A 23,521-nucleotide genomic window follows, 5' to 3' on the forward strand; every position below is an offset into this window, starting at 1 on the left:
CAGTGAAACACTGCAGCGTTGCTTAAGCTGGTTCACAAAACTGGGAAGTGAAATAGCTGGCATCCGTGGCAAAACTTGAACTTGGATTCCCTAAATGTTTTGGTTCTAGCTGGTGAGCGGGAGCAGTAGGAGCACAGAGGTCAAAACCCGCAGCGGTCTGGCCTGCCCATCTGCTTGCGTTGCTGCACTGCAGCATTTAACCCTCTGCTTCTTAGTGCAGATCAGTGGTGACTGGCAGTAAAGCAATGCTGTGCTATAAAAGGAGCATTTTAGGAGCTAATCTGAATGAAGCATCTTCCAAAACATCAGTTTTCCCTCTGTCTGGCTGTGTCTCAGGATTTCTATTTTTAAGACAAAGTTTTAACTTTCCTTTCTTTATCCAAGCAAAGAGATAGTGAATTGTGTCTGAAAATGTCCTGACCCGGTTACTTCATTATCTAATATATTTGCTGGATTCACCTGTTGGTCTGTCCTAATTTTGGCTGATGGGAATAATTTCCAGCAGCAAAGGGTGCAGCCTGTGCACTTGGAAAAAATGAGAAACTACTTTTTTTTTTGCACACTTGCCTGTTGTTACTTATTTTAATTGCACAGCCAGGAATGTCGTGACATTCAGAAGACCGAGACACATGGGTGTTCAATACTTCTATCACACGAAGGATAAACATATAGTTTTGGGGTGTTGCCATATAGCATGCATTGAGGAGCATCTTAGTACATGGCATTGTCATGGCTCGGGCAAATCCTCCTCACGTAACCCATGATTTGTTCTCTATTCTTAAATGGCTCATTGCCTATTTGAAAATATCCGGGGTGACTTTGGTGGGTGCTTGTTGCTGTGGCTCGATACATAAGTTTGCATACTTAGTACAAGGCCAGTAGCTGGTCCTGAGCTGTGAGCCCTGTTAACATCTGTTGGTCGTCCTCACCTCCTGCACTTCGTAGGCAGAGTGACCCTGTGACTTCATAGTCATCAGACGTGCCCTAGGGACTGCAGCCCCAAAGGGTGCCAGGCGTTTTCTTCACAAAGAAAAGACAGCATTCAGGTTTTTGCACTAATTGCGTACAGACTGTTCATGGGGCAAATCACCAGTCATCACTGAAAATTGTCATCCTGTGATAGGTCTGCAGTTCTTGAACTCCTTCACACCTACTCCGTGCTGCCATGACTCAACAGCAGGAGTGTTTCTGCACTCCTATGGCTGGCCTAGGGCTACGCTGGTCATTGTATTTTTGTCAATTCACAGCTAGGCAGTCCTCTTGGCCTGCATATATTTTGGCTGCTCGGTGTGAGCTCTGAGTTGGGCGAGCTGGGGAAGCACTGCACAGGCTTGGCCTGAGCTGACCGCACGCTGGGAGGTGGAGGCTGCTAAGTGGGTCGCTTAGCACAGCCTTCAAGCGAGATGGGGCTATCTTGATGCCGACTTGGGAGCTTACATTTGGCTCTGCTTTCTGCACCACTTGGTCTCCATGCAGAAGAATCCCTCTGCATTCCCAGCCTCTGTGCTTGCTGACAGACTCTCCCCTGTCTGCTTTTTCTCAGTTCTCTTACAGCTGGCTGGCCCAGACAGCAGATAATTTCCCCTGGAAAAAAAAAAAATAAGCACTCTTACTCTCCACTTTCATGCATGTTTTCTGTGTGGACTTTTAGTTTTCCAGTGGTTCCAAGGTGTCTCATCTTTGTAGCTGATTCAGCACTTTGGTGTCGTCAGTATCAGGGTATTGCATCAGCAGGATTTCTTTACCAAAAAAAAAAGGGGGGGGGGGGGGGGGGGGGGAGTTTTCACCTTTTACCTAAATATCTCATTCCACCTGCTTGGTTAATTGAATATGGGAATCTTTAAGGCAGAATTGATAGAGGTGAACTATTCAGCCAGCTTTCAGAATTTGATGCTATGGTGTATAATCTGCTTGATAAAGGAAAGCATCCTCAGTAATGAAATGCAGTTTTGTTACTGAAGAGGTCTTGTCATGAAAATATTGGTTTTGCACATGGAGAAGACAAAGTAAAATAAAATACCAGAAACCCTTTTTCTGTTATAATAGCGCAAATTGATGTTTAATGTGAGGGGAAATAAAGATACGAGTAAAGTAATCATTAACTAAACTTGTTTCACTGCAGGAACTTGATTGAATCCATTTGAGACTAGTGCTTTCTGATATCTTCCCTTTTCAGTTGGTGTTTTAGGCTGAAATGCAATGAAACATGTCTTGATCACCCAAGGATATGATGAAAAAAGGATTACTGCAGTTTTTTGGAGGAAAAGAGCTGGTGCTCTGTAATTTGAGTATTTAGACACGTTTGAAAGGGCCTCATTAAATTAAAGGTTACTCAGTAAGGGTGAATATTGTCTGCCTTATGTTAACGTACAGAAATTAGAAGGTTTTTTTGAGGGGGAAAAAAAAAGATTTCATAGGTACATTCAAAATTAATGAAAAATCCTGGCATAATTCTGTTTAAAAGTCAAAGAAGAAATTTGTGGGAAACAGATTTGTGCAGGAATAAAAGGAATAGCCAGAGATTTCAGGACATAGATTTGTCTTTGTTTTGCGACTTCTTGGTGTGCTTGGTCCAGGGATTCTCTGTTCTGACTGCTGTGCACAGAGACCCTAAAATTTCTTGGCTTGCATCCCCAGGAATACAAACTCGCAGACAATCATGGAATAAATTTCTACTATTTCTGACTGATGATTTACTGGGGAAATGGCTGTTGAGTATTCTTGAGTCTTTGTTTCTTAAAACTGGTTATCTATGCTGCTTCTGCTTTCTATCCAGATCAAGCTTTTCAAATAATAAGATATTTTTTTCCGGTGTATCTAAGAAAATATTTTTGTGCAGTGGATGTGAGTGTTTAAGATAGCACTTCAAAAATTGTAAAAACTTTGAACTGTAGATTATATATAGCTCCATGGTTTATTATCAGATAATATGCAGAACTGATGACTGCTATCTTTACTGAAAAGCAAAGAGCCTTTACGCAAAGGTTGTATGAGATTTGTTGGTAGCCACAACAGATGCTAGAGACCAATCCCAAAATTTTCTTAACTGTGTCTGGGTTGCAGTCCTTTGGTGGCATCATGCCTGCTCCACCAGTACAATAAACACAAGCATGATTAAAATTTCCAAAATACTCCTCTTTGTCAGTGACCTTGTGAATTTAGGCACATATTTTTAAATCCTACAATTACTTCTCTAAAGCAACAAAGCTGCTTTTTCTATATTTTGTGACTTTGGTAGTTCCTATGTCAAATCCAAAGACTGTGTCCTCTTTTTCCTCCATGAGTTGTTCTGACTTTGTGAAAGACGCTCAGCAGTAGAGAAAGATTAAAAAAAAAATAGAGCTCTGTGAAGATCTGATTCACTTCATCCCAGTAGTGGATTGGCTATTATTAGTCCCAGCCTTGTTGCACTGATCTTTATGTCCCTTGATCTTTTTGGGGAATTGCTTCAAGTGATGTTCAGTCTCCGTGGATTCTCAGATGCCCATTGTATGTGTATATTGTTGCTCCCGGGAAGGTCTCTGATCAACTGTCGCAGTAGCAAACACAGTAGAAGGTCCGATAGAAAGGGAAGTAGCATGCAGATGGCTTTCATTTTATACACAGCGACATTTTGGGCTGTAAACAACTTCTCATACTGGTGACTGTAGAAAGTGGACCACCAGAAGGCCTCTGGACATCACACTGTCCTGAGAGCTGGGATAGAGGGTGGGCACTGAGTCACTGAAATCTGTATCAGGAAATTTGAGAGGTTTGGGAGTTTGGTTGAGATATTGTACATGTGCTGGGAAACCAAGTGAAATTCTTTAAGAAAATTCCTTTTTGGAGTCAAAACAAAAAAAAACTGTAGTTGCCATATTCTGAGGTCAAAGAAGACTGGTTGCTTAGATGATAGGAACTAATGGTAAAGAGCCAAATTAATGTCAAAGGAATAACAGGAATTGATTCAGATTCTCTCAGTAATAAAAAGGGTTCCTTTCATTTCAGGTCACTGCTCCACTTCAGCCTTATTTCATTTTACAGCAGTTCTGTCAGTTGTTCACAGTGTCAGTAAGATGCATTCCTGGGAAGTCATCCACTGCAACGGATGACTAATTTTTGCGTTAATGTTTTGTATATATGCATGTATGTAAATTAGTGGGGTTTTTGCTTAGAGCTTTAGAGAGAGGCCATCATGAAGTGTTAATCTCAAATGAGTCTAAGTCAGCTTTGCAGAAGTACAGGGGAAAATCAAATAAGTACTCCTTTCATTTACTCAAAACTGTGATATTTTTGACAATTTGGACTGTAAATAAGGCCCAGCTCTTCCTTCACACGTGTTTCTGCAGCTAATAAAAATCTAGTGAGGTTCTTGTGTGTGCAACAAGACAAAGGCAGGCGGCATACAACAAGAAATCTGTCCCAAATTGCTAGTTTGGGATAATCTGTAACCGTAATTTCTGCCATGGTACTCTTGCATTCATGACCGTTTACTGATCTCGAGTGTCCCCTGGGGTTTTAGAGCATGCATAAACAGCCACAACAGTTCCACCCTAAGGCTGTAGGAGCCTTACTGTCTGGTTAATTCCTTGTAAATCATGGTGCAAATGTCCACTCTGTCTAGGAATACCAGAATACTTCTCTACTGCAGTGTTAAATAATCAGTTATAGTGATTTATGTTGGCAGAACAAAACTTAACTCTTGAGGAGTCTGTATTGAGGCAGTAGTTGTAGGCATGCCTGCAGTTTACGCAGAAACTCTTGTGAGCTTGGCTTCTTCTTGCAAGTACAAGCACTTGGAGTCTCCCTTCTTTTTTTTTTTAATAAAATGAAAACTATACTGTCTGCAGAGAAGCTTGAAAATCTGAATCAGAGAGTTTCCAAGCAGGTAGAGACCACAACTATAAAGACAGTCTTTTGATCTACCTTATAAAGGGTGGGTGGGGATGGAGGGGGCTGCAAGGTTTGATGTGGCTAACACTGGCTGTAAAACTGTGGGTTAGGTTAGTGTACATGGTGGAGGACTCCAGCGGGGTGTCACGATGAGTCAGCCTGCCCCATACAGGTATTTTGTCCCAGAGATGTGTAAGGAGCACACTTCCTTTCCCACTGACGTGCACAGTGAGACATACTTGCCCATGGCACAGCTGGTCGTTTGTTAGCTCCATAGCTGCTGTCTGTGTGCTTTTCCTTCTTGCCACCCCCCTCTCTTTCCACAGGTCTCGTTTTCTGACTTTGCAACGTCCAACCCATCTTGAGGAACTGGACAAGCAACCTTTATTCTTTCCAGTGGGCAGGGAGTACAGCTTTTCCTGGAAGAGTGAGCCATAGGAAACCTAAGGAACAGTCTGTTTTCTTCCACTGTAGTGTTACATAAATAATGGACTCCGGAGACCTCTGCCATCTCGGCAGTGAGAGGACCAGCTGACTGATGCGCAGCCAAAGCATTAGCTGAGAGGTACGGGGTGGCAGAGGACGCTGCCATTTTGGAGAGGATGATGAATTCTCGTTTTGCTGATGCTGTCAGCCAAGATCTTCATTTTTGTCAGGGCCTCATCAAGTGATAGCCACGTGCTAATTTATTTGGCAATTTAAGAAGTGGGTTGACTCAGTCTTTCACTTTTTTTTTCTGGACATGAGGAGATTAAAAATTGAAAAATGAAGCAGGAAAACAGGAAGATCTCTGTAGCTGTCTGCTGTCAATCCTTGCTGCTTTTCCACATCATCTGTGTGGCAATGGTAGAAATCAAAACACAGGGCAGGTACTGAAACCTGCACTGCTTTTTCTCTTTTTCTGTTGAGGGAGAAGTTTCTTGTTATTGAAGGCATAAATGGGTCATGTAGCTGCTGCATCTTAAAAATAAAATCGTTGGCAGGCTTCCCTTCCTGCAATGTACCGTGCTGAATTTCAATGAAAATCCCCCAAATGTACAGATCTCCCAGGCAGCTCAGAGTGCTGCAATATAAAATGCTGCAGCACACACTTCTGGGCAACTTCCGTGCCATTACATTTGCTTGTTCATAAATCTTTTCTCAATCAAAGTACCATTATTTTTTTCAGACTAATATCTAGATTCTGAATTGAGCAGCGTTTATAATACTCTCTATTTCCTCTTCCATGCACATGCAGAGGATTACTGTTACTTTGAAAAGATAAAATACGTTCTTGTGAAAACGGTCAATTTAAAAGGCAAAAATAAACATCGAAAACCTGTGGTTTTGAAGGAGGGGAAAGAACCCTTAGAGAAGTTTATTGTAAGAGTTTGTTCTAAGAGACAGATAAAAAGGCTTTGTCCTGCTCAAACTGCTGAGTGTTCTCTTTCCTGTTTGATTCATTTCTGTTTTTCGTAGTGTTTCACACATGCCAAAACCACCACAGATATGACATAGTGATACGGGATTGTTGCCGTTCAACCAGGCTCCTGACCGTGTAAAATACTGCCACGTTGATGCCACTTAGCCATTGGCTCCTTTCTTTCACGTTATGCTGCAGTTGTAGAACTGTGCTAAATAATGTGTACAAACATATTGCAAACTACGCATGATCAAGTCTAAGTCAGCCGGGCTGGGATGAAATCTCTAAAGCCTCTCTTGGATTCTCCACTGATATCTCACTGGCATGAAGAGCAGACTGACAAAGCAAGCACTGAAGTCTTTTTATTCTTGTATTCCTCCCACCAGCCTCAGCTGTTTTGGCAAACTGATCTTGTCTAAATGGCTAGCATTAGCAGCAAATTGTATATGAGGGAGCAGAAGAACGATGAGTGTGTATGGCTGGCAGTGGAGTCATAGTCTGAATATCTCACCCAGTGGCTGAGTGTAAGTGCTGGAAGCAGGAAGAGAAATAAATGATTCTTGTGTGATCAGGAGATTAATTTCCCAGTGGAGGGCGTGCATCCCTTTTCACAGGGACATCTGTCTCCTGAAGGGCCAGAACCATTTAGTGCAATCCCCTAAAGCCCTGCCACTCACGTCTGGGAAATGCAGAGCAGGGTCTCCATCCCCAGATGCCCTATCCCTGGGGGTGCCCAAGGCCAGGCTGGATAGGGCTTTGGGCAGCCTGGGCTGGTGGGAGGGGTCCCTGCCCATGGCAGGGTGCTGGAATTGGGTGGGCTTTAAGGTCCCTTTCAACCCAACCCCTTCTGTGACTACACCTTTCCTGCTGCTGGTCGGTGCAGCAGTGGTGCAGAAGAAGGCGAGTGTCTGTCTCCTCTCCTTTGACATTCATCCCTTAACGGCAACGAAGCTGGTGAGGGGTCTGGAGCACAAGTCTTATGAGGAGCGGCTGAGGGAGCTGGGGTTGTTCAGCCTAGAGAAGAGGAGGCTCAGGGGCAACCTTATCACTCTCTACAGGTACCTTAAAGGAGGCTGTAGCGAGGTGGGGGTTGGTCTATTCTCCCACATGCCTGGTGACAGGACAAGGGGGAATGGGCTAAAGTTGTGCCAGGGGAGGTTTAGGTTGGATGTTAGGAAGAACTTCTTTACTGAAAGGGTTGTTAGGCATTGGAATGGGCTGCTCAGGGAAGTAGTTCAGTCACCATCCCTGGAGGTCTTTAAAAGACGTTTAGATGTAGAGCTTAGTGATATGGTTTAGTGGAGGACTTGTTATTGTTAGGTCAGAGGTTGGACTCGGTGATCTTGGGGGTCTCTTCCAACCTAGATGATTCTGTGACATCATATTGTACATCAGTGATGCTAAGGTATTTTCAGTTCTGCATCTCAGCTTAAGCCCATCCAGTGGCAGACCCACAGTATAAGCTTTAGAGAAACTGATGGCTGTGGGTTGGAGAAATCCTTGTGAGGCTGTGCAGAAAAGGAAACTCTGATAGTGGTCAGTAACTGGGGAGCTCTGACTCATCAGCCTAGCAAAACAGAAGGGAAGGGCTGTTCTCTCAGGGAATATTTCAATCACATGATTTTACCTCCACTGACAGTTCTTTCTAGCTGCCTTTGCTATTTTACTTAGTCACTGTGGAGAAATTATTCCTCGTGTATTTTTACATCGGTTAGCACTTGCTTGTGTGAAGATTGCCTGTGGTAAGAAATGTCTGGTATCATTGGACTCGAGGAGTTGTGTTTCCATGTGTAATGTGGGGTTATTGACCACATTTCAATCTAAATTAATCTCATACATATACATGTTTGTTTTGAAAACATTAACTGTCCTGTCTTTCCTTCTTCCCAATAGTTAACTGTCCCACATTTATTCTTGCTGGCCAATGAATGTCTCTGTGCTGGTTGTTTAATTGGCAGTTGAGTTCCCTTAAGTTAATAGAAGACCTAACTCTGAAGGAAAGCATGTTATCAAAATGTATAGACTAATCTTATTAGGTGAAAGCATTTTTGTTTAAATGAGAAATGATGAGACTGCATCCTCAGTATCTTTTCAAGAGTGGCTACAGGTGATTGCTGTTCCTGGAGGCTTGTATGCTGCTTCCTGAGTCATGTAATTCTGAACAGAGAGGCAAAGGAAAATGATTTCCCCTGAACGTAAGTGATGAACTGTCTTACCTCCCATGCTGAAATCGCTGTACTGTGTTGCTTTCAGACGTCACTGCAATAAGCAATATGAAACAGTGCATGCTGGGAGGTATACAAAATCCCTTTTTCCCCTCCCCCTAGCTGAATCCACTCTATTTTATTCCTGACTGCCTGCAGCTCATGTGCTGTAGTCATGTGGTAGTACATCTGCTTTACATGAACAGGACCATTTTTACATAATTCATTATGTGCAACTACGATGTCAGCTGCTAATCCGGGCTAATCCAGCACTTCCCTGAAGAGCTGCATTAACAAATCTTGCTTCAGCCTTTGCAGCTCAGCCCTTGATGGCTAGCAGTCCTTCGTATGGCGTGTGGTGCTCAGAGGAGGTCAGCCAGGGTGTGCAAGGCCACCAGTTTCCAATCATCCCCGATGACCACAGCCCTCCACATCAAAGCTGCAGCACAAAGCCGTGGGCTGTGTTGCTGTTCTTGCTCCTCAGCCCTCCGTCCTCGGAGGCTACAGCAACACAAGGAGACGCAGTGTCTGGGAGAGCCAGTGCTGAAAACAAAGAGCTGATGTGCCAGGACAGGCATGGCCTCCAGTCTGCATCAGTGACTTTTAAAAGCAATACTGACAAGCACACCTCTGGGGGAGTGCAGGTTGTGGTCTGCGGTGTGTCCTTGCATCCTGCATGACCAAATCCATCGCCTATCCAGAGACCTGGTTTGTTTCCATGAGTGAGCTGAGGATCATTGAAAATAACGGCAGACTCAAAGCTGGTTTTTCTTTTCATTTAACCTTAACTCATTTCTCAGTGATTTTTTTTTCCTACCTACCTATTCATATGGCCCTACTTTACTGGTAAAGGCTCTGTATATCTTGGCCCTATCTGAAAAAAAAATAAGCTTTTGACTTTCTCATTTTGGCTAATATAGATGTTTAGACCTCATTTTATTCTGTGACTGCTCTGATGGAGATGATGGCACAACTTTGTCTCCAGAGGCCAGAGAGCCTGGTACAAAGCAGTGCCACAGCTCTGGGTGTGAACCTTGGGAGGGATGGCGAGGTGGCGATTCACCCATCATACAGACTGCATTTCCAGAGCATGCCTGCTGGCAAGAAAACACATCCACTGCCTAACTTTCCCAGGTAAATCTATTTCTGAAACAAAGACAATCATCACCGTACACCATCCGCTTTAGGGAGTAACTCCAGGTTAAATTTGGTGCATTTTTGACTAATATTTGGCCCAGAGCACCAGTGATCTCCTGAAGGTGTCCCCTATCTAGGCATCCAAGTCCCTCAGAGCAAAACTAGATGGAATATTAGTGTTTTCTCAGTTTTTCTCTTTGCATTCACATGGTTGTGACGTGCTGTAGCATGTGGATGTCAACATCAGAGATCCTATGACAGCCACAGTATGTGTGCTGTGTTTCAAGCTCTGTCAGTTGTACAGCCATGCTGATTTAGGGGAAATGCTCTGTCCTTTTCTCAAGTATTTGCTCAAAACCCAGCAACAACAGACAACCAAACCCCAAGCAGAGGAAGCATGACTTCATCTTCTCAGTTTTCTCCATGCTGTGCTGGGCAGAAGAGCAGCTAAGGCATTTGCAGATGTAAAAATACACTTCTGGGAGTTCTCCCTGTGGGAAACCATTGCTTCACAGAGGAATGATTTAAACAGCTGTAGTTTGTCTTGACAGCATATTTTCTTTACCCTTGGAGCTGCAAAATAACCTTTCTGCCAAAGTTACTTTCAGCTGTGAAAATCAGGTGCCATGGTATATACCTTTACAGGTGTCAGGCATTTCTTGGAAGGGGCAGAGGTGGTTGAAAAATGTAGGGGCACTTTGACAAAAGTGACTGTTCTATGCCAAAAATACAAATATTTTAATTTAAAAGGGAAAAATCACCAGATTTTTCACAGATCACCTAGAAACAAAGATAAAATTTGAAGGGGGAAAAAAAAAATACTTGGTCCAGAAATTCTGCTATTTTGTTCCATGGAAGTTGCTGTCCAGGTCTTTTGTGCACTTTCTAATTTTGTTTTTTACTCCCCACTTCCTCCCAGGATAACCCTCTTTGTCTGACAGTACTCCCTATTAACACATGATTGCATTAACACTGTGTTATGTCCCACATCAGTACTGAAACCCAGCTCAGACAAGACAAGAACCAGAGGTAGTACGGTCAAGTTTTAAAACCGCTAGACTTTGTTTTAACTTGCCTAAACAACATGGTGGTTTCTAATAGAAAAATGGAAATTATTCCTTGGAAAACACTGTTTAGGAGGAAAAAATACTCAAGAAACTTAATTTCTTTAGTGTAAAAATAGGTTTAATGTGGCAGGTCACTTAAGTAAATAGCATGAGATGTTAGAAAGTACCACTGATGAGGGGCAGGAAATATCTGTAGGGGCATTCTGTAAGAGATGGGCAAAACCCAAGGACTGTACCAGACCCAAGGCATTTGGGGCTGTTGTATTCTCTGAAGTTCTGACAGCTTTGTGAAAGGGTGGCCAGGGCTGCTGAGAGCCTTCCCTTCCTCAGCTTGCTTTCTGCTTTTTTTATTGCCTCAGTTGTTAACTTTTTTTGTTCCTGTGACTCACTGGCAGTAAGTCAGTGTCCACGTGTATCATGCAGCCATTGACTTGTGTATTTCCATCAGATTTAATTCTTCCAACTTCTATGATTCGTTGATTTGAGTGGTTTGTGAATCACTAACTTCATAAAAAGCTGATTGTACCATAGCGTTGTGTAACACTTAAAATTGATTTTTAATCCTGGAGAGTATTCATGGAATAGTGACAATAGTTCTGAGTACCTTTGTTTGAGGAGATGATGCATGCGTTACAGAGCTGTTATGGGCCTGCACCTTTTTATTTTCCAGGCTAATTTTAGTTGCCAGTGCCACTTCATTGACTGAAGTCACGTGTCCTAATTAGTTCCCATTTAAATAAAATAGGATTGAGGAATCCAATTTCAGACTCAACACTGAAACTGGCCAGTTTGCTGCATTGGCTCAGGACTGAGCATGTAGCTAGCAGTTGCTGTCAGAAGACGGGAAATAAAGCAGAACAAATGTTCTGCTTAGTTATCTGTCAGGTTTTCATAGAAACCGTAAAATCTCTAGCCCTGTCGCCCTCATCTTACAATTTCTCTCCATTCAAAAGATTTTTCTGCATTTCAAAGGCTTTCCAGAAATTGTTTTGAAATTGTTAAAGTGTTTTCTACCTCTCATGGTATTCAGAGCTTCAGAAGTTTGTATTAAGCAAGAATTATTGAACTGAGCATTTCCAGGGAGGACTGAACAGGGTCTGGCAAGATGTAAAATACAAAGGCTAAAGATGAAGCTTAAAGATATCAGTGGTGGCTGCACCTCCTCTCATCATTTCACAAGTTCTCCTTAGTATTTTGTCAGACTGGAAATCAAAATGACAATTACTACTAATGTGCTTAGTTGTTTTGTACAGTCAAATAAGGGGTGAAAATCAAAGTCAGTGCATGGGAATGGTTAAAGGAGTAATACATCAAAAAAAAAAAGTTAATTCTCAGCAGCCATTTTCACTTTTAAAACTCTGCAGAAACACGCTGGATGTTTTGGACTGAATAGTAGGTGGGTTTTGATTAGTGTAAGATGACTTAGACCATTGCAGACTCTCTAGATAGCCATGGAAAAATGAACTGTGTTCACTCAGATTTTGGCACTGTCAACAAATTTGCCAGCCAAACTCAACCAAGATACAGTTCCCTTTCTGTAACTACACGTTGGCCTTCCTTGTCTGCTTAGGCTGTGGACTTGTTGGGGCAGGGATGGGCTGCGTGCACCGAAGGGACTTTGCGTCCCTCGAGGTGCTGCTGTGAAACCAATGCCATTGGTGCAGAGGATTTGATGGGTGAGGAGAACATCTGGCTGGCACCTAGTGCATAACAAGCCAGACCCCTTCCTGCAGTGCCTTGCTCCTGTATTCGCTTGAATTAGGGCTGTTTGCTCCCCTTCTGCTGATTGTCTCTAAATAGAAGCATTTTAAAGGGAATTATAAACCAATATTCTGATTGTTACCCTAATGCTTTTCTCTCTCCCCCAGATTGCTTTTCCTGATTTAACTTTTGCTACTAAGCATAACAAGAACTATTCTAGATTAATTTCATAATACAGTAATATATATAGTCTATAGGTTTCCACAGGTTTCCCACTTGGTTTCAACTGAGCTCTTCATCTCTTAGTCCAATTTTCGCTCATTCAAGTAACTGTACATGTGTGCAGTGGTCTGTCCTTCCAAGTCCTTTCTGACTGCTTGCTGTCTGTGTCTTTCAGTCAGGTCACCTCAGAGAAGGGCACCACTGCAAGGCTGCTGCTCCAGCTCTTGCTGCATCCTCCCATCCACCACAGCAGCTCTGCTTCTCAGCATGTGTTTTAGTGTGTCCACTTTCAGCTTTGATTTCTCGTCCTCTGCACCTTCCTAAGGCTTCCAGTGCTTTCCTGTCCTCCAGCTGTCTGAGCAGTGCTTCTCTTGCATGTTTGGGGGGGGGGGGTTAAAATGTAATTCTACTTTAGTTTGAGGGCAGATAGGCTTTCTCTTTTTCACCTCAAGACCCAGCATGTCAGTGAATATGGGCTGGCCTCTGAGGGTAAGGCTGTAAGGATAGCCTGGGAGGAGCAGCAGTTCATTAAATCTTCTGTTTCTGCTTAGTTTCTCATCGTGCTGTAATTGAATCTAACAAACCGAAATGTGCAGTGGGCACTGAAAATATGTTTTAAGGTAAAGGCTTAAGGCTGAATGTCAGCATTATACATGCTGTTTTCTCCAAACAAACTTTTAAGCATATGTTTTCACGGGGTTTATATTGTGGCCCAGCTGTTTGAAGGGCCACCTAGGCTTTTAGGGGTCCTACACATAGCAAAAGCAGTTTGTAAAATGCTGTTGTCAGATGGGCTTATTGTTAATATCGTCAAGCCTGGGAGTACTATACAATAAAGTCAAAATAGGTATGTTTTCTTAAAGGTATTTTGCTCATGTTTGTATACTGTTGGTTTTGTTACCCAAGAAAACCTTTAGTACAATGGGATTTATGCATATTTATGCTTTGGAGCTCTAATCAACCCCCCACTAATGTGGATAAGAACTGTTTTATTCCTTTTAATGAACTTTTGATCAGTATTTAGATGGAAAACCTACTGTGCTGTAAGTGGAACTTCCAGCTGCCTATATTTAAGTTAACACTTAGCAAATTAGCTTAGGACTTCCTATAGTGAAGTTAGCTAAACCATTTCTGGTACACTATTTCATTTTAACCTTCTTATGCCAACTCGAGCTGTTATGGATTTTGGATGAAACAACCCAGCACTGGGGATCTGTCCCAGGTGGGATGAGGAAAACCTACTTCCTCTGCCTGCTTTTTAAAAACACAATTTTGAAAGCTTCAGCTTAAAATAAAATTATTTTTTGATTTATGAAATTTGGGCAAGTAAAGAAGAGTTGTTTTGCCTGTGTTAAAAAAGATCACCCAGCTGTCTCACAGAGGAGCACTGGTACCCACTAGGACTGTGGGCCAGACACAACATTTAGCAGCCTCAGCTGTTGCCATCCTGTGCAATATCTGCCCGCACTTGTATGTCTGTGCTTTGCCTTCTGTCCGCATCTGTCCCAGCACCTTTGCTTGCATCAACCTACAGACACTTTCTGGATCCTTTTGGATAAACTATCCAAAAAATTTTCCTGGCAACTTGCATGCTGCCTGCTGGGACTGACAGGGCTGAGCAGGACTTTCTTATAGGTGTTCCTCCGAGTGATGGTGGAGTGGTGTGGTGCTCAGCTGTGGAGTGGAAAGCAGGAGGCTGCTTGTTTCTCTGGTGTTCCTCCTGCTGAGATCATGGAAGAGACGGCCTGACTTGATAGCCCAGGGGTGACAAACATGCAAGTAGGTGGACATGAAGCAAGTGAAATGAGGGAGAAGGCTGAAGGAAGGCTAATTGAACACAGCTGAAAAAAAAAGAAGGAAAAAGCAATTGGATAGGTGCTAGGCAGCAAAGGAGGGAGGGAGCAGAGCTGACAGAAGCCGGGGAGAAAGGGAGAGGAGAAACAGGGGGTGGGACAAAGGTGCAGGATGCACTGGAGGCCGGAGTAGAAGCAGCGTGGAGGGAGCTGGAGGCTGGTCCAGGGGAAGGAAAAGGCAGTTTGAGGCTGGGACTCTCCCATGAAAGATTCCCACAGCATTTATTTTATTGTTTATACCAAGGCAGCAACAACCCTGATACCCTAGTTGCTACTTTTCACTTTCAGCAAGCAGCTGTGGAGCCTACCAAGAAAAATGTGCACCCCCTCCATGTGCTGCTGACTCCTTGGCCCCTAGAAGGGCAAACCATTTACCCCATTACATGCAGTTTTTGCACAGGCAGCAGTGATCTCGGCACGCAGCCCCAGTGGCTGTAAATCAGAGTGGTCCCACTTAATTTCTTTTGATTTCCCTCATCTTGCCATCTTGACTTTTTTAATTATGAAGTACCGCTCAAAACTAAACAAATAAAAAATGCTTAGTATTTTACAATACAAACATAATCTCTCTGAATCCTCTTACACAGAGGATCCAACATCGTTTGGCAAGTGCTTTGAAAAATAAATAGCTAAAATAAACATAACCTCCTGCCCCATCAAAACATCACAGTACCCTAACTTCTCAGCAGGGTTCATCTCTTATGTCTGCATTTCTTGGAGCTATCTGCAGGTTTAAAAATACTGTGTTCTACTAACTTCCAAAGTAACTGTCCCCATCTCTTTTTAGAAAGGCAACAAAATGGTTCAGAAGACAGCAGTCACATCCTGCACACCTACGCCCACAGGCACACACAGCAGCAGTGCATATACTTAAGCTGTCTCTGACACACAATTTTCCTTATTACTAAGTGCTCAGCTCTTCCCTTTTCAGTGCCTTTAAAATAAAAGATTTATATGTGCTTATGTACATGTAGGAGAAGAAAGGGAGGGAAGAAGTGCAGGAATTGATTTGTCTGCCTCCAGATCCCCCAGATAAGCCTTGAGCAATCTCACCAGATCTGGGTCCAAATCCAAAGCCTGTGGAGATTGTCAGTTACTGGTGTGGTGCACAGAATATTTTGGAGAGTAATAGTTGCCTGGATTTCTAGAGGGTTTAATGTATATCCATAACAAGCGTGTCATGTGGTACAGGCATCTCCGTGAGGAGGTGCTTTACAGTTTGTCATGCAAACTGTGACATACTTAGTTTTCTTCAGAAGAATGCATCCTATTTAACACATAAGCTAATAAAATGTACATTTCTTTGAAAAAATGTATGCTCCTCGCTGTCCTTTAGAGTTGTCATTTCTTGTTGCATGCAGTAATACCACCAAATCTTCCAGGAATACTAATCAATTATTTTTCATGCTGTACCTTATGTCAAGTCCATGTGCTTTTCCTAACATGTGCTCTATCAAACCACCGGGTACTGAGTATGACCCATGGTTTCTTTTTGTGTGTTTGTGTCAGTCTGGAAAACTGTAACCAGCTCTTCTGAGTATACAGTTGGTGAGTTTATGCTAATGTTGGGAAGCATCAACATCCTAAAGGCTTTAAGGTTATTTCAGATAATCCTCCTTGATGTTATTTAGATCTTAATTTTTTTTAGTTTTTCACTGCTGACATCAGGCGAGGTATTTAATTAAGACATTTTTTTTGCACTGTTTATTACACTACTTACGTATTTTGTTCTGTTGAGGAATAATATTCAGGTATACTTTTGTGAGATTATTTTGATATTTCTATTTCTAGGAAAGGAGGGGAAAGCATGATATGAAAGAGGTTGTTAATTGTGCACTTACAGAGCTCAACAGAGTCTGTATTATAGTTGGGCTTCAGTTTTAGTTTAAGCAAGATTTTAAGTAATCTAGTTGGGTACTTCATTCAGCTATGGCATTTGAGAATATGAAAAAAACTTCTTACAGTCACCTCAACCCAGCATGAACATGAAAATTTGGCCGTATTGTGCACAAACATTTCATGAAATTGCACTGCAAGTTTACAATTAAGTGATGGTTAATGAAGCTTTGTTTTTTCAAGCACCTTCATACTTTCTTGTATCAAACCTGGCCTTCTAGATGGCACTCATACTACAACAAAAGAAGTTGCTGATCCGAAAATATGTCACGGTCAAAGGGACATTTCTTGCTGGTAAAAGATGGCTTTACCTTTGAGAAAAAAAATGGTATGTTTTGTTTCTACAGTCAGCGTGACCACTTTATCTTGTGGGAGCTGTGATTCTGGCCCCCTGACCATCCCCTCCCTCGCAGGGAGCCTTGCCCCTCCAGCAGGCAGACTTTGGGGAAGCCTGCATCGTAACATAGGGCAGCTACTCCCCTGGGGATGTGGCATGTCAGAAACTTAATGAATGGAAGTGGATTGCTCTAGGAGCAAACTGCAAAAGATCGAAGCTTTCTTTGAATTGTTTCAAGAACAATTAATCCTACAAAAGTCAATTTCAAAAACATCAGAGAAATGCAATATATTATGTTTACTTACTTAAGCCATTTCCAGCCATCTCCTCAGAGACCCTGAGTACAGTGGGAGAGGATACGAAGATGAATGCAATTTAACGTTTCAATATTTCTGTGTTTTAAACTTTGGCAAAAAGCTCCAATAGCTTGTTTTTTCATCTTTGTTTGAGACTAAAACAGATGTCGAACCATAGCAATTTCCTTCACTGCAACAGCTTATATTTTTGAGCAGCTAAAACATACTTTGGAAGTCTATTTTTCTTCAGATAGGGTACTTTCATCATGCAGATGAGAGTACCTATATTAAAATAATCATTGCATTCTTATATTTTCCTTACCCTTTTCAAATACCCTTGTATTTTTATGTTTTCATATTGACATGTTCTCCAGTACTATTACTGCCCTCCTTTCAGTAGTCTTTGACGGTGCAGAATGACAGTGCTGTCACAAATACTGGAATGCCTGAATAAACAGAATTGGAAATGGCCAGCAGATTAACAATATTTGTTTGAAGTTTACTCTTTGGATTGAAGTAGTGGGGGAAAATATTTACATAAATGAATTTTTAATAGATGCTAAAAATAAAAATCTGCTAAAGAAAATACAGCTTGTGTATACATTATCATGTGATTTTAATTATGCTAGCATTTATGTGCTTTGTATATTTTGACTTAGGGCCATGTGAGACGCATGAGTGAACTGTCACTCATGTAGAGTTAATTATAATTTGTCCATATAGGGGAAAAAAATAGGAAAATATGATAACACTTTTCATTGGCAGTAAGCATTAGTTGTTGTTAGTCCTTTGAGAAAATTATTCTTAGCAGACTGTACAAACTCTGTAGTTCAAAGTGTTCCCTGAAAAGGAGTATATTAACATGTGGCTGGATCCACTACAGGAATGAATTTTATTGACTAAAGAACTATACCCTTTTGCACCACATCATTTATTTCATTTTCCTTTCCCTTGAACAAGAAAATATATTTTGATTCAGTGTTTGGCAATCCAAGCCAGGTTATTTAAAATAATATTCTTTTTGTGCTTAGTGCAAAATGCTATTTTTAGACAAGATACTTTTCCTCTTATACAGTATTACAAACAGAAATTTCTCATAAAATTCTCATACAAAAACAGTTTGTAGAGAGTCTTTAAACCTCTTTGTGCTTCTCCTTTTCCCAGTAAGCGACAAATAACTGGGTCTCACTGACACGTAGAGTAACAAATGGATAAAGCAAGCGTGGATTCTGAGATCTATAATTTTTAATAATTTTTAAACTAGCTACAAAATGTCAATCACTTCACAAACTGACAGGAGACATAAGGAATTTCATATTACATGCTGTAAATTATATTTATCTCACAGTTTATCTAGAGTTCATTCATTTAGGTTTTTTTATTATTTTTAATTAAGTCAGCTACTAAACATCTCAGCGATTTGGTGTGCATAGCTCTAGGTAAGCAACAGAGAACTGTACCGATAACAAACCACATGGGGATAGCGACTAGTAAGAGAGAGCCTTATAAAAATTACATTTCTTTGCACCATTTCATATGGTAGTCGTTTCCTCCAAAAGATAGTCTTCAAAATCAGCAGACAAACCCAATATATTACACTTATTTCTTTTTGTCTTTGACATATTTTCAGCCAAGCTTCGTTTGCTGGCAATGGCTAAATGGTGAGTGCCAAATCCCTCTTTTTTTCATAATTAAAAAATAAATAAATGATCATGATTAATAACTATATATATCAACAAGAAAAAAGTGGCACGACTGCAAACTTGCTGGTATAACATAGTCCCAAAAGAGTCCGAATACTGAGCATGCTTTTGTTGTCATTGTTGGTGTGCTACTGCCATGGGAAAAAGTCTTGTTTAAGTAGGAGTCTAAAAGTCTATTTATTCCTCATGCATAAATGCATAAATCACATCACTTTGTAGTGCAATGCTTGTTATAGTAATATAATTCCACATTGTCTAATCATGAAATCATAACAACAGATAATGGCAATGAAGAACCGAAGACAGCAGGTTTAAGTGCTTAAACATCATGATACCCAAAGACAGGAGCATGGCAGTAGCTCTGTGGAATGTCACAGTTTTACAAGAACAATACTGTATATTTAAAGGTTAACAGCACGTTTAGCATTCCAACATTGTTGTCATTCAGCAAACATCATTTAAAAAAAAGGAGGAGAGGAAAAAAGAAAAGGAATCCAAACAGAAACAAGGAAAGGAGAATTCCCAAAAAACATCATAGTGAGCTATAGCCATCAAATCAGCACTATGTACAACCTTTGGAAAGAAAGATATCTAGAAAAAAATAATTACAAGTATCATTTTTGGAAAGCTGACAAACTACACAGGACAACATTTACAATGGGGTTGATATGTGCATGTGTGCAAACCTAGTAGGTAAATACCATGATAAAAGCATGAAGGTACTGCCCTCTTGGACAGCGTTAAAAGGAAATTCACTTTGCTGCATTTAACCACTGCCGAGCATCTTTGTTGCACGCTGGTTGGCTTCATCAATCCTGGTTTTATTGGAATCGGCCTAGGGAAGGACACAGGAGACAAATTATTAAGTGTCAAAGAGCAAACATACAATGCTTTGATGACACTCCTCTGGTGTTGGCTACATCAGCAGAAAAATTAGAAGAGAAGAGAAGAGAAGAAGAGAAGAGAAGAGAAGAGAAGAGAAGAGAAGAGAAGAGAAGAGAAGAGAAGAGAAGAGAGAGAGAAGAGAAGAGAAGAGAAGAGAAGAGAAGAGAAGAGAAGAGAAGAGAAGAGAAGAGAAGAGAAGAGAAGAGAAGAGAAGAGAAAGAGAGAAGAGAAGAGAAGAGAGAAAGAAGAGAAGAGAAGAGAAGAGAAGAGAAGAGAAGAGAAGAGAAGAGAAGAGAAGAGAAAAAGAGAACTGTTGTTACAGTGGTATTAGGGACCCAAATGGAAATTACTGGTGAGCCTGGTTTTGTGACGCTTAAGGTAGCCTTCAAGCAGAGCTTTTGTGATTGTATTCAGCCTCACTGAACTCTCTTAAACACCTTGCCAGCTCTGTAGCTGGTGCTATTTGCTTGCACCATTAACAGTGATGGATGATGGCATGAAAACTGATGATCTGCCATGTGGACTTCACCAGCGAAAAGCTTCCAGTGCTCTGTAAGACTTAGATTCAGTGGACATGGGCTCCATCTGGATCTCTTGGTTGCACACGTGACAAGAAAGGAGTAGGTAGGAGTGGTGCCATTAGTCGTTTCTCTCAACAAAAAGCTCACCAGCGTAGTTGCAAAACAGTAACCTCTCATCTGGGAAGCAGCACAGACAGGGATTAAGCAAAGGAAGGGAGTCTATCACCACTTGGGATTCTACCATTATTTGAAAGAATCAAACTGGAATTTAGTCCAGCGTGGGCTGAACTGTTAATTTAGCTGTCTTCCTTGTTGTAACACTTCCCATGCTTAAAAAACGCCGCTAATGAAGCAGCACCACCTTGGAGGTTTAGGAGTGCTCTTCCAGTGGGCAGAGCCTTTCACTGTGGCTTTCTGTTGCTCTGCAGAAGTTAGTTTTGGAGACAAAGACATTGCTGCAGCTGACAAAAACTGTCAAAGCTCCCTTCAAGCCCATGTTGCTACGTCGATTTATGCTAGCAGAGGGACTAGACAGAAAATGCTTTCAGTGTTTGAAATCAGACCTGTGGGAAAGGTGAGAGTTGTGTTACTGCTTTAAAAGCATGACATCAAACAGCAAGCTCTTTTCTGTGGTTTGATGTCTTCATTTTTTAAAACTTTAATGGTTATTCCCCCTTCTCTGGGGTGTATCCAAATTGTACAGATTTATTTTAAATCTCCAATTTGCCAAGGCAGAATGGTGAAGCAACTTTCCCACATACATTTCAAAACCTTTTAAAAATGGTTATACTGATGTGCAATAAATCATTGTTAAGAATCTTGGGCTTCTCTCCATAATTGATCTGGCAAATGCTATGTAGATGTGTATTTTTAGTACAGCAGCATGTGCCAGATCCTCAGCAAGCGTAAATCAGCATAACTACTCATTATGAACCACACTTCTTTATTTTAGCTATGAATTTGACCTTGTCTATCACGGAATAGTTTCATGTGCTTTTGCCAAAAGACTATCTAAAAAATAACTTAATGGCTTGGAAGCAGTTAAGTTTGTCATGAAATGCATGCACATTGATTATTAAGTATTGATGAAACTGGATGATGTTTCATCCAAGTCAGTGGGAGTCCTTGCCCAGACCTTCCCACCTGGGTCAAGACAAAATGTTCTCAGCCCCTTCTGCTTTCCTCCCAGCCTCCCAATAATGGCTCATTTTAGGGCCAGGGTGGCTTCTGGTGATGATGTCTGGCCCATTTGACCTACTTACCACATCATTTTAGTTTTTCTCTTTTTCTCTCTGATCTGAGGGAAGGATAAAGCCTTTTATTTATTGTGTCCCCCATTACCGTGGATAGATCAGATTACTTTCTGCATTATGAGATTGCTCTGGTTTGGATGCATGCATCCAGTTTAACATAAGTGCTTTAGAGGCATTTGGGCTAGCTTTGTGATGTACCCCAGTGTTTGCAATGTGTGCCAGCCCCGGGTCTTTCTAATGATCACGGCTGATCAAAAGCACAGTGCTCCAGCTGGTCAGAAAAAGGAAGCCGCTCCATCAATGCCCTATTGCCTGCCACCATATCGCACTGCAAAGTGGATGTGTATGCACGTGTCGCTTCAGTATTACCCAGATTTCAGTCATTCCTGTCTCTTATAGAAGGTTTTCCTAATTGTGTTTCTTTTTCTAGTATCTCATTACTGCTCGGGCCACATGTCCTTACTCAGAGAAATTCAGCATATTTTCACTGAGACTGAAGACTGTCTTGTTTTTGTGCTGCTTTCATGATGACTGCTCTGTGTACACTGCGAGCCCATCTTTCAGAACTGTGTCGCTGGTCTTCAATTTAACAAATGGCAATAGCTTGCAGTTTCCCCATGGCTGCATGAAATGCTGTACACCTGATGCTGCAGGAACACCACACAGATGTGGAAGGCCAGTCCCTCCATTAGCCAGCTGCTCTCAGCATGCACTGCCTAGAGATTGAGCCCATGTGCTTCATGTGGGGGACCACAAAGGGCCTGGTCAGTGATTTTAGTATTGAGATGTTTACAAGCACGAATTGGTAGGATAATCCTTGTCAGGATGGCTGCATTCATGCATACACAAAGCTGTGTACTCTTCTGTGCTGTGTGAGATGAGTTTCCTGCCTTTAAGACAACTTATATTTCACCCAATTCTCTTTGGTATCAAACCCTAGCAAGGAAAGTTATCTGAGTGAATCCCTGACTGCAATATTTTCTGTAATTTTTGTTGGTGTGCTAGGCTCTGATATAATTACTTGACATGAAAAACAGGCGTGGACATCCTGCTCATGTAAGAAGGTTCGCACATGTCAGAAGGCTCAGGAGTAAAAGCTCTACCCCTTAAGGTCAGCATTAAGTCTAAGCAGCACATGTAAGTCCTTGGGTTAGATCCTCAGGTTGTGTAAATCTCAGCTGAAATCAAGTGTTGTATTGATTTTGCACCAGATGAAGATCTAGCCTGTTATATCACTTCAGCCTGGCTGTGCCTGTGCCTGGAGCTCTGCCAGTATGAATGCAGATGGCTTGCAGATCTCGGGATGTGAGGACGGCAGTGAGTTCCCAGCCGGGTTTGAAGGGTGCTGCTATCTGCTTCAGAAACCTGCAGTGCAGCCTGGCACTGGCACGGTGCTATCTGCCTTTTCAAATGGTGATTTCATGATAGAAAGACTGAGCTTTTGGACTTCACTGGGCCCATGTAGGGTCCCGATATGTGTATGCATGCTGAGAGAGCTGGTGGCTGCACCATTACCATACTGCCTTGCTTAATATGTCCCCATTCTCTTTTTGGGACTGGTCCTCTAAACAAGTGATCCTGTTCTGAATCTCTTGTGGAGTTTCTGAGGGGAGTAAAGTCCAGGAAGGTTTAAAACTTGCCAGGAAGTGCCAGGGTCCAAGCTCCACAGTTCTGTACAACTCAGGGTACTTTTCCTTTCCCAAAGCCCTTGCAGAAGGAGACTTTATTTGGAAGGGGTCTCCTCGCCAGCTGTTGTCTTGCAAAACCAACAGTGCAAGGTCAACCCAACCTGCAGGGAAGGTTACTGAAGATCCATAGCAGCAAGCTCTGCTTCGGCCCCGAGATAGGGAAAGAGAAGGGAAAGGAACTCTAGGAGCTATTTCCATCCCTAGTCCTCCTCCGAGCTGAATTAAAACTACTACTCTGTGTGGGCAGGCTGGAAGACACACCTTCTGCCCCTCTTGGGCACAGCCTGTGCTTGCAGAAGGGAAAACACAGCCCCTTTTGGGATTCTCTAAGTTCTTACCTTCTCCATGATCCTGTCAATCTGGCGATTCTGTGTGTCGATCTCGTTGCCCATGTCCAGGGCCATGTGACGTAAGTTGCCAATGATGCCACTGACCTGCTCGAGGTTTTCATCCATTTCGTTTTCCCGGGCATCATTTGTTACCC

The 23,521-nt window shown here is 42.0% G+C and overlaps 2 protein-coding genes across 5 annotated transcripts in view; one reads left to right on the forward strand and one right to left on the reverse strand.

Moving 5' to 3' along the window:
* The window catches only part of PAK5 (p21 (RAC1) activated kinase 5), a 312,051-nt gene that overhangs the window by 7,845 nt on the left and 280,685 nt on the right, over nucleotides 1-23,521 (forward strand). The gene's annotated exons all lie outside the window — the stretch shown is intronic.
* Nucleotides 18,215-23,521, reverse strand: part of SNAP25 (synaptosome associated protein 25) — a 62,526-nt gene continuing 57,219 nt past the window's right edge. For both annotated transcript variants that reach the window (XM_048060825.2, XM_048060826.2), the window contains exons 7-8: nucleotides 23,376-23,520; nucleotides 18,215-19,525 (exon numbers count right to left, since the gene is read on the reverse strand). In XM_048060825.2, coding sequence (XP_047916782.1) covers nucleotides 19,457-19,525; nucleotides 23,376-23,520 — 214 coding nt within the window. In that variant the 3' untranslated portion in view covers nucleotides 18,215-19,456. The remainder of the gene's footprint in view (nucleotides 19,526-23,375; nucleotide 23,521) is intronic.

This window comes from Anser cygnoides, chromosome 3 (assembly GCF_040182565.1).
Source record: "Anser cygnoides isolate HZ-2024a breed goose chromosome 3, Taihu_goose_T2T_genome, whole genome shotgun sequence".
Lineage (NCBI taxonomy): Eukaryota > Metazoa > Chordata > Aves > Anseriformes > Anatidae > Anser > Anser cygnoides.